The sequence below is a fragment of the Dermochelys coriacea genome, chromosome 1 (assembly GCF_009764565.3).
Source record: "Dermochelys coriacea isolate rDerCor1 chromosome 1, rDerCor1.pri.v4, whole genome shotgun sequence".
Lineage (NCBI taxonomy): Eukaryota > Metazoa > Chordata > Testudines > Dermochelyidae > Dermochelys > Dermochelys coriacea.
Window position 1 is genome coordinate 324,878,225 of NC_050068.2, and position 18,336 is coordinate 324,896,560.

The following is an 18,336-nucleotide window of genomic DNA, read 5'->3' on the forward strand; positions in this document are numbered from 1 at the left end:
GAGCTGTAGCTCACGAAAGCTTATGCTCTAATAAATTTGTTAGTCTCTAAGGTGCCACAAGTACTCCTTTTCTTTTTGCGAATACAGACTAACATGGCTGCTACTACGAAAAATGACATCTATGTGTGCATAGTATCAAAGCCTTCTTTTTAGAGTTATTACAGCATGGAAGATATTTCCTTCTAGGATTTCTTATTTGAGGTGGTGATGCTAAGTTCCTGAGAAACTGATGGTTCTATATTTTCTTGTAGAAAGTGTCCTTTGGGAACTTATTTATCCTCCTTTATAGTGCTCCCAAAGATTCACATCACAATAACTCTTCTTCTGGTCAAGGAAAGTTGGAGAAGGTTGTTTCTGGTTCGTAGAAATGCTTCAGTCTTGACTAGGGTTAATCAGGAGCAAAACAAGGTGCTCCTCCACCCTCACAATGGACATAGTGTTATGCTGTATAGTCTTTGCAGCCCCTGCTTGCCTGAGAAGTTTGGGTGAAAGTTTAGGACCTGGATTTGGATCTCCTGAATTGTATTACTGCTTCTAGAGTGTCAGTCTGATGTGTTGATATTTTACTTTTGGTTATGCCTGGAGTAACACAGTCAAGTTAAATCTTACTGTCTCATCTATAATTTTTATGTTCAAATTAGAGAAGTGGTGAAAGCTTGCAAATTCAATAGCTCATGTTCAACTATGACAAGATAAGGAGTACTTGTGGCACTTTAGAGACGAACAAATTTGGTGCTACAAGTACTCCTTTTCTTTTTGCGAATACAGACTAACACGGCTGCTACTCTGAAACCTACGACAAGACAGAATCACCACTTTTGCAGGTCTGAACATGATCTGGTAATTTAAAGGCATTTACAGTACAAAATATATTCATTATCTCTGTGTCACATATTCATACTTTTCTCTTTTAGATGAGCCTCTAGAGAGAGGCTCTCAAATTGTTTGTTTTATACCTAAGCACCTGAATGCCTGTAAGCTACATAAAGAAATGCAGGAAGAAACAGCTGTTTAACAGAACAGAGCACCACTACACAACAGGATAGTGGGTGAAGAAAAATACTATATCCATTTATAAGGGGAATTAAGTTAGACATTTCAGAGTAATATAGATGTGCGTAAGTGCTTTTTAAAATTTGAGCCATAGAGCTCAATCCTGCAAGGTGCTGATCCTGTTTATCTCCTATTCAAGGCAATAGAAATTTGAGAGTGCTCAGCCCCTTGCAGGATCAACTCTATAATGAGTTGGAGTAAGCAAGGTTCATTTCCTATTGTGTGTCACAAAAGCACCATCAGACCACAAGTGGTATGTTCTTCAGTTTTACATTTCATCTGAAGGGCTAGAGAAAACTTAGTTCCTTTAAACCTTTGATTTTTTTCTGTCATATTGGTAGAATGATTCAACTCTCTCTTAATTAAGAATTACTAAACAAAATTAAATATCAGATACAATAGATGTAACTAGCAGAATATGTTTAATGAAGTGGATACTCCTAAAGTAAGTTGTATATGTTGTATTTATTTTCCTTGGGGGGATAGGGAAATTTGGTTTTTATTTGTTTGTTCTTTGCAGTATTCCTTACATTGAACCTGTGGCAGGAAATGCTGCACATACCATAGTAAATGTTTATTTTTAGAGATGCTCATTATATATACAGCAAAGCTATTTATCTTTCTACTGTTTCAAAATGTGTAAACTCTTTTAGAAGCTTGTGCTAAACCTTGATCTATTTTATGTGGAGAGATCTCTATTTCAGAATATAGGTCAAAACAGTTAAATAGCTTCTCCTATAGGGTCAGTCCAGTGTCAGTACAGAAATCAAAGTTCAGGTCTATACTTTCATTAGTCATTTGAAGGCAGGAATAGCTTGGAAATAACGCAGTGGCTGCACACTCTGCCTTTTGACAGAGCTGGGCACTTCATTTTGCTCTTCATTAACACTTTCTGTAGCTGCCTAACGGAATGGTGTTTATAGGTGCTAGAGAGTCACATCCAGAAAGTCTCATCTGAAGGTAGATAAAATCCTCTTTGAAGGATTCAGTGGAATATAGAGGATCCTCATGGGTCCTTCCTACATGAAAGAGGAGGAGAAACCAAAATACCCAGTTCCCTGTTTTTCTTATTCTTGGCCAGTTATCATTTGACAAAGCAATTTACTTACTATGTCAAACAAATCTGCTGTTTTTCTTCAAGCAGAGTATGTGTGTCCTGTGCATGTGAATGTAGCTATATCGTCTCTGCATATAGATCTAGCTAGATATATTCAGATAACATTTTAATCTACTTTTAGGAAATTTTTTCAACATCCTGGTATTAAATGAGGTACACGAAGTCATTATGAAGGCTGTTATAAGATACTCTGAAAATGCAAAGTTACAGGCTGCAGCACTCGGTTGTTTAGCTCTCCTCAGTAAGTGAATTCCTTCCTAATTACCTAAACATTTTATATATTCTCAGCTGGTGTGCTAGCGTAATTTCCTGTGGTTTCATAATTCTGTATTTTGTCACTAGTAGATTTCAAACGGGAGTGGGGCTTAACAAGGCTAGGTATGCAACAGCGTTTTATCCTGCTCACCCGTTAGAGCTCATTGTTCTGTTGTAGCATTCCAGTATCTACCAGTTAACTGCATCACGTACCCTTCACTCAGTTGGTATACTGTTTTGATGAGCATGAACATATCTATTCATAGGCTGCAATCCCTTCTTAGTTTAAAAACTGTTGAGGGTAGTGAATATAGGAATTCTGAATCTAAGGTCGATGATTGGTGTGTGTATCTGCATACTAATACCGCTATGGCAGTTTACTTCTGTTTCCCAGCAGGATGATGTCTGTGTTCTAGAAATAAACTGAAAGTTTTGAGCTTTATTTGAAGCTGCATTAAGGCCACAATTTTTAAATGTGGGTGTCTGTTAATTTGTTAGGGGTGTCATCCTGTAACCCCTTACAAGTGTGAATAATTATGTCATACTGCAATCAGTTGGATTGCTCATGTGAATAAGGGTAGCAAAGGTGCAGCAGAACAGGGCCTACTTTGTGTAACCTTTAGTACCATGTTGGCAACCATTCATTTTCATAAGTACTGAAATCACTGACAATTTCAAAACAGCTTGTTTAAAATCACATTTTATTTTACTCTTGCCCAATACTTCTCATAGCCAGTTCAATGTACCCTTCTTTTCCTAATGACAGAAGAGTGCTGAAAGATCAGTGACTCGGTGATGAATAGCAGTGCAGAAGTGTCTTAGAGTCATGTTTTAACATCTGCAGTATTCTTTATGTGAACATGAAAACAACTGTGTGCATGTATTTTTAAATTAGAAATATGACCTGAGACATAACTACATTTAATTTAACACCCTCTTGTCTGTAATGAACTTTTAAAACTTTCATAATGTCAAAGAAAATGAGAAAAATCTGTTGCAAAACTTGTATCGGTTTTCATCCTTCCTCGAAGGGACTGGCTTATATCACCTTTCTCTGGTAAAATCAGCTTTGGCTAAATCTGATTTAGCCGCATAGGCAGAGATGAACACCCATGTAACTCAGAGTGAGAACAAGACCTACATCTTTTATTTTCACAATAAGAATTGATTGTCATTTTATTTTCAAGCGGAAGCAATATTTTTAAATCAAGACTTAGAGGAAAGAAAAGAGGAAGAGGGAGAAAAATTATACTGGCTGGAAGCATGCTATAAAGCCTTAAAATTGCACCGAAAAAATGTAGATGTACAGGTAAGAATTTTGGGATAGAGTGAGTGAGTGTGTGTAAGTGAGAGAAAAATTTAAAAAATTAAATGCACAAGTTAAGGTGTTTAGCAAAGTAATTCTTTCAAATGTACTAAAATTATAGTTTGGAGAAAAAGCTTGGGTTTTGCTTAATTATTAATAATGGCTTCTCATGATAGAAGTGCAGACATGTGGCCCCACTCTTTCACAGAAAGGTTCTTACCATCTGTTAGAGGGTGCCATGATTTAGAGAAGCAAGAGAACTCAAAATGTTAATAAATACCTTGTCACAATAAATTAAAATAAATAAACAAACCCCAACAGGCTGTAAAACAGTATGTTCATTCAGTTACAATATTCTGTTGTGTCCATCAGATTACACCTTTTTATAAAAGTGAGACCCACTTGTGAAGAATACTCTTCTCTTGGCAAACTGAAACAAGTTAAATATTCCCTCAAATCAGTAGGTGAATCTTGACTAACAAACTATTTATTTATAGTAAAGGGAAGTCTGAATAAAGAGAAATATATCCTATTTGTGATCATCATTATTAGCTGACATGATACTGAAAATGACTTTTTAGCCAACACTGACTGGTCAGTAATGGTCAGCATAGTGTCAGCTAACTCAGTTCTTCACATTCATGTTTGAACACAGTAACATTTTCTCACCTAGATAAGCTCTTGATGATTGAACTGGAGTTAAGAATCAATGCTTGTCACTTCTTCCTTAGTTAATCTCCTCAATGGGATGATCTCAGTCTTCAGATCATGCATATGTAGTCAATAAGGGTATAATTCACATGTGGTACAGAGGACCAATGCAAGGCCTTGTAGGGGGCTGAAGTGGAGGCCAGGATCTTACCCAGTAGCCTTCATACCACCGTATAAGAGAACAGAAATACAAGTGTTTATAAATTTAACCCAAGAACCACAAGTCTCTGAAAAAAAGAATGAGACATATAGCTTGAATGGTCAGTGTCTGTTTCCTTATCAACTTGGTATTACTTAGCACAGTAGGGAAAAAGAGATGGTCCATGGCTTGTTTGAACAAAAAGCAAGCCAGGAAAATTCCTAAACTCTCTTCATGAAATAAAACAATCAATAAGAACATGAGGTGTGTTATTTTTAGTAAAGTGTGTGTGTGTGTGTGTGTGTGTGTGTGTGTGTAAATAAATAAAGTGAGGCTTTCTGTCATCATAGCAACCTGGATAACAAATTGTGACTGAATTAGTATTTTTATTCATAACTTTTTTTTTTAAATCTGTTTGACATGTTGACCTCCACAACAAAGTGGCAAAAATAATGGGACTATTTATAAAATGTTTTTAAAAATAAATTTGTAGCTATTTTAAATTGTATTTGTTTTAAAAGTATTTATTTTGCTCTTGTTTTAAATTCAGGAGGCTGCCTGTTGGGCTTTGAACAATCTGTTTATGTACCAATGCAACCTTCATGAGAAAATTGGAGATGAAGATAAACAGTCAGTAGTAATAACTTGAACTATATATTTGGGAGCACGGAGAGATTCAAAACTCATTGTTAGGTCACGTGGGTTAATTCATTTACTTTGTTTCCCTTTTGTTGCTTTCTAATTCATCAAAACGGGCTGGGCCAGCAGTGATACCTGGGGAAGAGGATGCTACCTAAAGACACTCAGCTTGCTGCTCTTCCCAAAAGATTAGGGCTGGGATTGGAGCTTGAACCACCTGGTAGCTTGGGAGAAAAAGATGAGGAATAAGCCCCCAAATTAGATGGAAAGCTGAGGTGGCAGGGCACTACTGGAATCAGGGAGGAGAAGCTGGACATGGGCGAGATAGAGGTAGAATCTCTGTTACCTCCTTCTCAGAGATGCCATGATAGCCAAATTTGAAATACAGTTTATTGTATTCTTTTGTGGACCTTTACTCATTTAGACAAAGCTCCCATTAATGTCAGGGAGACAGGAATTTGGCCTAATATGTGCAGTTTGCAACTATTTAAAGGGCTTTCTCCAACTATTGCTATAGCAAAATATTAACAACCTGGTGGTATGATCTACAAAGAATAATTTCACTTAATTCTAATTAGACTCCTAAACATGTATTATAATCATTGTAATATGGCCATTGTACAGTGATTTATTTTTGTGAAAGGTACCCCATTCACAGAGAAGCGATGCTAGCCATGCTGATGCATTCCACAGCAAAAGAAGTGTTTCAGGCAGCTGCTAATGCCTTGACAACTTTATCAGAACAAAATGGTAAGGGAATTTAGTAATACCCTCGTCTTCACGGTCAGCCTTCATCAACAATTCATTACAGTAATATAATAGGATACATTTACATAATATCATCGGGGGTTAGGGTTGGGACAGCTCATGCACTGAAAGTTAAGCATGCACATAAGCATTTCCAGGATCATGGCCTTTGTTTGTTGCTGCTCCTGCCCCGGATAGTCTTGGGTAGAGAGAGACTAGAGACTGGCACCCTAACACTCATTCCCCAGGTGAGACTGCATTTTGTTGCCACTAGACCTCCTGGCCCTCCCAATACAATTATTTACAGATTGAGCTGTATAGTACAATGTTGATGCATGTAACAATATTTTTCTACGTAAACCCAAATCATGCAGATGTATTAGTTACACGTGAGCAAAAAGTTATTTGGATATTAATAGCTATAGATATACAAACACAGTATGTATATATTATTATATACAATTTTATTACAACAAGGGGTGGGATTTTCAAAGGTGCCTAAGGAAGGGAGGTATCCAATTCCCATTGAAATTCTATGGGAGCTGAGAGCCTAACTTCCTTAAGCTCCTTCTAAAAATCCCAGCCCAAGATCTTTGAGTTTTGCCTTTTTTTTAAAAAATTCATAGATATTAAGGTCAGAAGGGAGCATTCTGATCATCTAGTCTGACCTCCTGCGCAACGCAGGCCACAGAATCTCACCCACCCACTCCTACGAAAAACCTCACCTATGTCTGAGCTATTGAAGTCCTCAAATCGTGGTTTAAAGACTTCAAGGAGCAGAGAAGCCTACCTCAAGTGACCCATGCCCCATGCTACAGAGGAAGGCGAAAAACCTCCAGGGCCTCTCCAATCTGCCCTGGAGGAAAATTCCTTCCCGACCCCAAATATGGCGATCAGCTAAACCCTGAGCATATGGGCAAGATTCACCAGCCAGATACTACAGAAAATTCTTTCCTGGGTAACTCAGATCCCATCCCTCTAATATCCCATCTCAGGGGATTAGTCCTATTTACCCTGAATATTTAAAGATCAGTTACTTACCAAAAATCACATTATCCCATCATACCATCTCTTCCATAAACTTATCGAGTAGAATCTTAAAGCCAGATAGATCTTTTGCCCCCACTGCTTCCCTTGGAAGGCTATTCCAAAACTTCACTCCTCTGATGGTTAGAAACCTTCGTCTAATTTCAAGTCTAAACTTCCTGGTGACCAGTTTATACCCATTTGTTCTTGTGTCCACATTGGTGCTGAGCTGAAATAATTCTTCTCCCTCTCCTGTATTTATCCCTCTGATATATTTATAGAGAGCAATCATATCTCCCCTCAACCTTCTTTTAGTTAGGCTAAACAAGCCAAGCTCCTTAAGTCTCCTTTCATAAGACAAGTTTTCCATTCCTCGGATCATCCTAGTAGCCCTTCTCTGTACCTGCTCCAGTTTGAATTCATCCTTTTTAAACATGGGAGACCAGAACTGCACACAGTATTCTAGGTGAGGTCTCACCAGTGCCTTATATAATGGTACTAAAACCTCCTTATCCCTACTGGAAATACCTCTCCTGATGCATCCCAAAACTGCATTAGCTTTTTTCACAGCCATATTACATTGGCAGCTCATAGTCATCCTATGATCAACCAATACTCCAAGGTCCTTCTCTTCTGTTACTTCTAATTGATGCGTCCCCAACTTATAACTAAAATTCTTGATATTAATCCCTAAATGCATAACCTTACACTTCTCACTATTAAATTTCATCCTATTACTATTACTCCAGTTTACAAGGTCATCCAGATCCTCCTGTATAACATCCCGATCCTTCTCTGAATTGGCAATACCTCCCAGCTTTGTATCATCTGCAAACTTTATTAGCACACTCCCACTTTTTGTGCCAAGGTCAGTAATAAAAAGATTAAATAAGATTGGTCCCAAAACTGATCCCTGAGGAACTCCACTGGTAACCTCCCTCCAGCCTGACAGTTCGCCTTTCACTAGGAACTGTTGCAGTCTCCCCTTTAACCAATTCCTTATCCACCTTTTGATGTTCATATTGATCCTCATCTTTTCCAATTTAACCAATAATTCCCCATGTGGCACGGTATCAAACGCCTTACTGAAATCTAGGTAAATTAGATCCATTGTGTTTTCTTTAAAAAAAAATCTGTTACTTTTTCAAAGAAGGAGATCAGGTTGGTTTGGCATGATCTACCTTTTGTAAAACCATGTTGTATTTTGTCCCATTTACCATTGACTTCAATGTCCTTAACCAATTTCTCCTTCAAAATTTTTTCCAGGACCTTGCATACTACAGATGTCAAACTAACTGGCCTGTAGTTACACGGATCACTTTTTTTCCTTTCTTAAAAATAGGAACTATATTAGCAATTCTCCAATCATTCGGTACAACTCCTGAGTTTACAAATTCATTAAAAATTCTTGCTAATGGGCTTGCAATTTCAGGTGCCAATTCCTTTAATATTCTTGGATGAAGGTTATCTGGGCCCCCTGATTTAGTCCATTAAGCTGTTTGAGTTCCGCTTCTACCTCAGATATGGTAATATCTACCTCCATATCCTCATTCCCATTTGTCATGCTACCATTATCCCTAAGATCCTCTTTAGCCTTAAAGACTGAGGCAAAATATTTGTTTAGATATTGGGCCATGCCTAGATTATCTTTAACCACATCTCCATCCTCAGTGTTTAGCAGCCCCATTTCTTCTTTCTTAGTTTTCTTCTTATTTATATGGCTATAGAACCTTTTACTATTGGTTTTAATTCCCTTTGCAAGGTCCAACTCAACTCGACTTTTAGCCTGTCTCACTTTATCCCTACATTTTCTGACCTCAATAAGGTAGCTTTCCCTGTTGATCCCTCCCATCTTCCACTCCCAATATGCTTTCTGCTTCTTCTTAATCACCTCTCTAAGATGCTTGCTCATCCAGCTTGGTCTACAACTCCTGATTATGAATTTTTTCCCCTTTCTTGGGATACAGGTTTCCGATAGCTTCTGCAGCTTTGATTTAAAGTAATCCCAGGCCTCCTCTGCCTTTAGATCCATAAATTCTTCAGTCCAATTCACTTCCCTAACTAATTTCCTTAATTTTTGAAAGTCAGCCCTTTTGAAATCAAAAACTTTAGTTGCAGATTTATTTTTGTTAATCTTTCCATTCAGTTTGAACTGAATTAGCTCATGATCACTTGAACCAAGATTATCCCCTACAACCATTTCTTCTATGAGGTCCTCGCTACTCACCAAAATTAAATCTAAAATGGCATCCCCTCTAGTTGGTTCAGCAACTACTTGATGAAGGAATCCATCAGCTATCGCATCTAGGAAAATCTGAGCCCTATTATTATTACTAGCACTGATCTTCCAGTCTATATCTGGGAAGTTAAAGTCTCCCATGATCACGCAGTTTCCATTAGTATTTACTTGATTAAAAACATTAAAAAGGGCTCTATCCATACCCAAATTAGATCCCGGAGGTCTATAGCACACCCCAAGCACTATCGTAGGAGAGGCTCTACTAGTTATCTTCCCCAATGTAATTTTTGCCCAGACGGACTCTGTCTTATCCATTGCATTGCTTCTTATTTCTTTACATTCTACCTCATCATTGATATACAATGCTATTCCATCACCTTTACCTTTATTTCTGTCTTTCCTAAATAGCACATACCCTTCAATACCTGTAGTCCAGTCATGACTACTATTCCACCATGTTTCTGTTATCCCTATAATATCTGGTTTCACTTCCTGCACCAGTAGCTCTAGTTCCTCCATTTTGTACCTAGGCTCCTCGCACTGGTGTACAAACATCTTAATTTTTGCTGTTTGGCCTCCCTCACATTTTGTACCCTATTAGGCACAGTCATTCTACAGCCAGTATAACCTATTAGTCTAGTATCCACACTGCCCTCACTTCTTATATACATTCTCCTACCCATGGCTGTATCCTTTCTTACTTCATCTTCTTCCCTCTCAATGCTAAAATCTGGCGTGGAGATTACCTGGACATCTCCCAACCATCTCCCCCAGATTCCTAGTTTAAAGCTCTCTTTATCAGTTGTGCCAGCCTCCATCCTAGAAGTCTATTTCCTTCCCTACTCAGATGAAGTCCATCCTGAGAGAACTGTCCTCTGTCCATGAATGCCTCCCAGTGGCCATACATCCCAAAGCCTCCTTATAGCACCACTGCCTAAGCCATCTGTTGACAGTCATAATCTTGTCACACCTTTGTTGCCCTTCTATAGGAACAGGCAGGATCCCACTAAAGATCACCTGAGCCTCAATTTCCTTAAGCGTCTTCCCCAGCCTAGCATAGTCTCCCTTAATACTTTCCAGCGAGAATCTAGCCATATCATTTGTTCCCACATGAAGGATACGGCTAGATTCTGGCTGGAAATTCTCCCACTGTTTTTTTTCCTTTTAAAATAACATACTTAACACAGAAATAATAGATAGGGGAGAGGCATCTTGAAATCTACAAGTACAATCTATAGTCAATTTACATAATGGTTTGAAATGTACATACTAGCTTGTGAAAGGCAGGAGTTAATGATAGTTATGATGACCAGTACAGGATTCAGTGTGGTATAAATATGACTATTCTATTCTGCAGTGTTATTTCAGGTATGATGTACTTATTACTTAATCTGAATCAGATCTCAGTTTTGGATTAAAATAAATGGAGTTATGTTGGTGAAACTGAAAGACTTTGGACCCATGCAGAAATACTTAATTTTTGGAGCCTTATTTTGAAAATTAAAGTTTTAGGTTTCCTGTGTGATCACAGAACAATTCACAGTAAAAGTTATTTTGAAATAAAACAAACAATTAAAAATAGACTCAATGATAAATCCTGCATCCCATAATGGTGACTTTGCATAACTGGAAATATTGGCTGTATTTGTTCCCATTAGGCACTTTTAAGATCCTAAATTTATAGGCTAAGTTGTGCAAATACACTCTACTCCAACCTATACTATTTTCCATTCTAGTTTGTATGTATATAAATTTGTAAATAAAGTGTTTGCCTTGCAAAGTCTTACACACATGCATAACTTCAAACGAGTGAGACGTCCTATTGATGTCAGTAGGATTACTTGCCTTCTCCTAGTTAGAAGATGCACAGATGTTGGCGGGATCACAGCCTAAATGAATATATACACGTTTGTTCATATAATGCTCTCTCATGTTGTAGTAAATATTAGAAAGGTTCTGCTGGCAAAAGGAATACACATTAATGCATTGGACATAATGAAGAAACATTCAGACTCCCCTGAAGTGGCTGAAAGTGCCTGCAAAATGCTGAATCATGTTTTTGAAGGAAGGTAAGATATATCTAGTAATATGGCATCATGTGATGTTCTAGTACAGGTTTTAAGACATATTTAAATAATTGACAGGTAGTTATTTACTTCATGTAGGGTGAAAATTTACTGCAGAGCTGGAGTCACATAGAAGATTCTGAATTTCATAAGCCCCAGGGTCAACTGTAGAGGGGTGGGGTAAAGAGACTACTCCTGGGTCCTTTGAATCCCCTGAACTGCACAGTGGATACCATCTCTAGATGGACTATACAGGTAGCCCATAAGCCACAGTGAATTCCACGTAGAGCTGGACAAATATTGGACATTTTCACAAACATTAATTCCAGTTGCTAAAGTAATTCCCTTTGATGGTGTTCATTCCACCTTTATACTCACTTTCTGCAGATATTCTCACAAATGCATTTGTTGTTCAGAAAGTTGTCAGAAACAATGTTAGTAGACAACAAATTTAGAACTCCTAGCCATGAGTACCCACACTGGAAACTTGATTCTAAGTGTTACACTTATTCAGTCAAGGAACAGAAATATCCTATGTTAAATAATTTCAACAAGCTGCACATGAATAAGCTACAAAAGAATTATTCACAGGAATTGTGTCAAATTTCAAGTAATAAATGAAGAACACCATGAACCTTTCTTGGACAATTCACAAAAAGTAAAATTTGTCAAATTTGTTACAAATTACTTATCTAATTCTTTTTCATCCCTCCAACTATCAGAATTTTTTTCACATAGTCGTTTTGCTCAGGCTGTGTGCTGGAATGAATTTAATTCTAAAAATAAGCATCTCACTGGTCAACATAGCCTACCTGCTGAGTAGGCTTACTTCTGTGGGAACCATTTCCCTCTAGTGCTTTGCTTCACTTAAGGATTTTCTGAATGGCCTTAAAGATACTGTAACCTGCTGTCATAACCATACAGCTAGGGTCACCTAGAATTCCTCCTTACCTGTAAGGGGTTAAGCTCAAATAACCTGGTTGGCACCTGACCAAAGGGACCAATGGGGAAAGAAGATACTTTCAAATCTTAGGTGGGGAGGGGGAGGCTTTGTTTGTGTGTTCTCTGGGGAAAGCAGAGAAGCATCAGGTCAAAAAAACTCCTCCTATAAACCATCCTGTACAAGTCTCTGATATTACAAAAAAAGTAAATAAGGCAAGGCGCGTTAAATTACCTTTTGTTTTCAACTTGTGAATTTTCCCTTTGCTAGGAGGTTTATCCCGGTTTTTTGTAACTTTTAAAGTTTTGCCTAGAGGGGAATCCTCTGTGTTTTGAATCTGATTACCCTGTAAAGTATTTACCATCCTGATTTTACAGAGGTGATTCTTTGACCTTTTCTTTAAATAAAATCCTTCTTTTAAGACCCTGACTGATTTTTTCCATTGTTCCAAGACCCAGGGGTTTGGGTCTTTGATCATTTTGTAACCAATGGGTTAGGGTATTATTCTCAAGCCTCTCCAGGAAAAGGGGTTTAAGTGTTTCGGAGGGGATTGATGGGGGAAGAGGAACTCCAAGTGGTCCTTTTCCCTGGTTCTTTGTTAAATCACTTGGTGGTGGCAACATTACTTAAACCCAAGATACAAGGGAGAATGTGCCTGGGGAGTTTTTTAACCCAAGCTGGTAGAAATAAGCTTAGGGAGTCTTTCATGCTGTACCCTAAAGTTCAGAGTGGGGAGGGAACCCTGACACTTGCTTAGAAATACAGTAATGAATTAGGCCACAATCTTGCCAATGTTTTGTGTGTGAGTAGTCTCATTGGAGTCAGTTGGCATGATCATAAGTCTTCCAGGATCTAGGCCAGAGGTGGGCAAACTATGGCCCATGGGACCATCCTGCCTGGCCCCTGAGCTCCCAGCTGGGGAGGCTAGCTCCCAGCCCCTCCCCTGCTATCCCCTCTCCTCCACAGCCTCAGCTCACTGTGCCGCCAGTGCTCTGGCCTGCTGCTCCTGCTGGGCAGGTGGCATGGCTGGCTCCGGCATTGTAAGGGGGCGGGGGGTTCCAGGGGGCAGTCAGGGGACGGGGGTGGTTAGATGGAGCGAAGGTTTTGGGTGGGGGCGGTCGGGGGACAGGAGGGGCTGGATAGGTGTGGGAGTCCTGGGAGGCCTGTCGGGGCAGAGTTGTGGATAGGGGTGGGGGCAATCGGGGGACAGGGAGCGGGGGGCAGGATTGGATGGGGCAGAGGCTTCAGGGGGTGGATAGGCATGGGAGTCCCAGGGGGGCCTGTCGAGGGTGTGCATAGGGTTTGGGACAGGGAGAAGGGGGGGTTGGATAATGTAGGGGTCCCGGTGGGCAGTTAGGGGCAGGGGTCCTGGGAGGGGGCAGTCAGGGCACAAGGAGGGGAAGGAGGGTTGATGGGTTGGGGATTCTGAGGGGGGCAGTCAGGGGGCAGGAAGTGGGAGGGGCAGATGGGGGGCGAGGGCCAGGCTATTTGGGGAGGCAAAGCCTTCTCTACCTGGCCCTCCATATAGTTTTGCAACCCCGATGTGGCCCTTGGGCCAAAAAAAATTTGCCCACCCCGATCTAAGCTTTGCATTGCATTCAGTCCCGCAAATTCTGATTCAACTGTCCTTATTTACCTAAGCAATCATTTTACTTTTGATATTTTCATTGTGTTACATCTTTTTTAGAAAATGCTAAATTGTCTCATTTGTAAAGTAAAAAACCAGCATATATATACATATATACACACACACACACACACACACACACACACACACACATATACATATATACACATACACACACACACACACACACACACACGCCCCCCCAATGGAGTAAACATTTCTGAGAAAAGAGAGAAAATAATCCCAAGGCACTGTTGCACTGACAGGCATCAAGATTACTGTGGTTTAAGAAAGTTAAAAAGAATACTACGGCTCTCAGTACCATGAAGCTAAACAAATTTTCAGTTCCTTTTCAGAACAGGTGACAATAATAAATAGCATGCAAAGAAAATCTGTGCCTGAAGTGTTTTAACAAGTACAAAATTACAGCTCTGTTTTGGCTGATACGGATATAGAATTAATCAAAAGTTGATAAGAGTGCTGATTTTCTAATTTATGTGTAAATATATAAAATCAAGTCTTAAGTCAGGAAGTCTTACAATTAACTGAGTATATTTTTAATCTTTTTTATATTCTTTAATCAGAGATGGAGTTCACTCTACTTGAACCAGATTTTTATAAAAAAGTAGAAGGTTCTTTTCAAACCAAATTATTGTAATTCTATACGGTGGTGAAATCTGTTTCAGCATGATGTAATGAATGAATTTGCATGCCCTGTTCTTCCAAACTGCTATAACTGGGAGCCATTGTTTGTCTAGAAACAACTGAATTAAAGTGATAGTTGTTCTTTGAATAGTGTCCCTGTGGTTGCTCCACTGTAGGTGTGTCTGCATCCCTGCACTGCTAATTGGAGAAGTTTGGTAGCCTTGTCGACTCAGCCCATGCACACGCTGCTCCTTGCCTGCCACAAGGCTGGCCAGTGTGCTCTGTTGAACCCTCCTTGGTTCCTTCTCAACTGCCCTTGGCTAGTAATGGAGTTATAGCTGTCCATTTGTGGATCGTTAACTTTTAGAATTGCTAATTTTTACCTTTCCTCAAAGCTTTCATTGTTACTTTATTTTATTTGGCCGTGCCTAAAAAAAAAAAAGCTTGTCTTCCCCAACCCGGGGGGGGGGGGAGAAATCCCACAGACAAGGATATGCTCAGTTTGTCCGCCTTCAAAAAGTACCTCAGTTGCAAGGAATCTATCCCAGTGATAGATTAACACTTACAGTGTGTTCACCTCCTGGGAGAGAAGCACAATCCACAAAAGCGTGGCTTGTGTCAGCAACTGAAGCCCAGATCCAGAAAGACGGAGCTAAGACTCAAACTCCTACTTATGGAGTCGGCCATTCAACTCCTGCAGTTCCGGCAGGAGCTCACCACAACCCTTCAAAGGGAGGTGAACCCAGAGAGATGAGCCACTCACATAAGGTCTCTAAGAAAAGGTCAGTGAGTCCCCATAGAGAGCCCCTGTCGAGCTGAAAACTATCATCAGTACCAATGGCACTGAAGCCATCTAAATCTGGTACCCAGGGCAAGTGTGATACCAAGCTGACTGAGTGAGGTTAGACTACCTAAAGACCCAATGGGCAAGGACAACGAAGCGCCGGTTCTGTGGGGGCGCAAAAACATAGAAGATCCTCTCCGGTGAAGGCACCCTCAGTACAGATGTCGGCACCAGTATCGACCCCAGTGTACCAGGCACCGACAGAACTCACTAGCAGGTCCACATCTCTGCCCGATCAGTGCAAGCCTATTGGGACATACCACCACCTCCAGTACCAACGCCTTCCACACTGCCAGATTTCCAGTGTGCAATGGATCTTTCGGTGTCCGATGCACCAAACTTGCGCCTACTCAGTACTGGGGCCTCGATACAGAGTTCACCCAGAGCCCTGGACTTACCAAAGTCTTCCTGCCTTGCACTGCCCTTATCATTGGAGTCAGAAAGTGAGCAAGACGACATGGATTCCCACTGCTCTTCTCACCTGCCATACGGGGCTTAGTTTCACTATGGACATCTGACTTATTGTCCCCCTGGTTTGGTCAACTGTGGTACCAACTGCCAGGCCCCTATCCATCACAATAGCCATACTAGGACCCTTGGCAGGCTCAGAGACAACAAGCCTCCCAAGCCTATAGTGTGGCACACCAGCAAACAAGGAGACACTCTCCTTCAGCTGCAGTTTCAGGGGCTTCTGAACCTCCTAAACAGGCAAGGAGGAAGTCACTCCTCAAGTCCACTTATAGTCATCACCAGATGAGACTGTGATGTCCCATTGATGGTTGATTTCAAATTATTCCAGGATTTGGCACAGGGAGTGGCTGAAGCCCTGCAAATACTGTTATAGGAGGTTATCAAGTCTCACCACAAGCAGATGGACAACATTCCTCCACCTCCTCCAGAGTGGCTCTCCCTATTAAGGAGATACTCCTGGATCTCACCAAAGTCGTATGGCAGAATCCTGCACCAGTTCCACCAACACGCAAGCAGCTAGACAAAAAGTATTACGTGCCAGCAAAGGACACAGTTTCTCTTTTCCCATCTGCCTCCCTATTTGATTACTGTGGATGCAGTCAATTCTAAGGGCTGCCAGCACCAGTTCAATTCCACCCCTTACGACTGGGACTGGAAATGCCTGGATCTGTTCGGCAGGAAGGCATATTCCTCAGCCACGCTCCAGTTTCGCATAGCAAACTACCAAGGGCCTTGTTGGCAAAATATATAACTACCAGAACTACATGGAACGCAGTTCCTTTATTGAGCAACTTCATGATTCTCACAAGGAACAATTCAAGGCCATAGTCAATGAGGGCCAACTGGTCAAATGTCCCTCCAGTACACAGTAGATGCAGCTGACATGGGCTGCACACTCAATTTCCATAGCCATTGTGATAAGACTGGCTTTGTGGCTTCATTTATCTAGCTTCCCTAAAGAAGTCCAAACTTCAGTGGAGGACCTTCTTTTTGAAGGGACAAAGTTATTTGCCAAGAAAACCAGCACATCCCTACACATGTTGAAGGATTCTAGGGCAACTCTTCGATCCCTCAGGATCTATACTCCTGTCTACAAAGGAAAGTACAGCCCTCAGCCACCGTTCAAGCCTCACTCACAGTACTCTGAGATTTTATGAGCCACAGAGGGAGAAGTCTAGGTTCCCTGGGCGACAGCAGTCAGATTCTCAACCAACTTTCTCTTAGCTCCCAACTTTGAAGTGGCAATTTTGATGGGTTGGTTGAAGTGCGTGTAGAACATTCTCCTCAATATCTCCTCACTAACCCTACCCATCCCTTTGGAGACCATCTTACCTGCTTCTGAAGCATGTAGGAATGGATAATCTCTGGACAAATGGATGCTGGAGATCATCCAAAATGGATATGCCATCCATTTCTCCTCCTTCCCCATCCCAAACACCCTTCCCTGCCCCTCTTCAGGGACCCTTCTAATGAGAGTCTGCTACATCAGGAGGTAAGCCATCTCCTCAGTGTAGGAGCCATAGAGCCTGTGCCCATACATCTAAGAGGCAAAGGTTTCTATTCTTGCTACTTCCTAATACTAAAGAAAAAGGGAGGTTGGAGACCCATACTGGACCTCAGAGCACTCAGATGTATGAAGATGGTCACTCTGTCAATGATTATTCTGGAATTAGAGAGATTGGTTTTCTGCCCTCAACCTCCAAGATGCGTACTTCCACATTTCCATCATACTGAGTCAGATGTTACTGTAGGTTCATGCTAGGCCAAGAGAACTACCAGTGCAGAGTACTCCCTTTTGGCCTCTTGTTGGCCTCCAGCTTATTTTCCAGAGTCCTCTCGGTAGTAGCAACTCACTTATGTTCTCAGGGAATCATGATTTATCCTTACCTGGATGACTGCCTTCTCAGTTCCTTTGCCAAAGCCCAGCGAGTCACCCAGACACCACTGAATCTGTACCAAAATCTGGGTCTACAAATAAACACTAACACCGGTACAAGACTAGAATTCATAGGAGCTGACTTGGACTCCATCCAGGCAAAAGGTGTTCCTCCCACCACACAGATTCCTCACCTATCCATGCTGTTAGACACAATACAATCCAGCTCCCAAATCTTGACCAGACACTGCCTCCAACTCCCGGGGCATATGGCCGCAGGCACATCGGTCGTAGCTCATGCCAGACTATCCATGAGATGCCTCCAAGCCTGGTTCAGTTTGGTTTACAGGCCGAACAGAGATCATAAATAAATTTTCTATGCCCAACAAGGTCAAGTAATCCTTGGACTGGTGGAAAGACCCAGTAAATTGTATGTATGGGAATCCCATTTGTTCGGCCTCCCCCATTGTTACTCCTGACCACCGGTGCATGCCTCAGAATGGGGTGCACATCTCAGTGGTCTCACAGTGCAGGAAAAATGGTCACCATATGAAACTTGCCTTCACATCAACCTCCTCAAACTCAGAGTGGTCAAATGTGTGTGCTCACTTCCTCCTGCTGATCAAAGACGCACA

General features: G+C 40.9%; 1 protein-coding gene across 1 annotated transcript in view; it reads left to right on the top strand.

Annotated features, from left to right (window-relative positions):
- Positions 1-18,336, top strand: part of LRRK2 (leucine rich repeat kinase 2) — a 133,633-nt gene that overhangs the window by 38,191 nt on the left and 77,106 nt on the right. Inside the window, 5 exon segments of the mRNA XM_038415017.2 lie at positions 2,292-2,411; positions 3,613-3,734; positions 5,132-5,211; positions 5,864-5,970; positions 11,172-11,301. Of these exon segments, the coding sequence (XP_038270945.2) occupies positions 2,292-2,411; positions 3,613-3,734; positions 5,132-5,211; positions 5,864-5,970; positions 11,172-11,301 (559 nt within the window).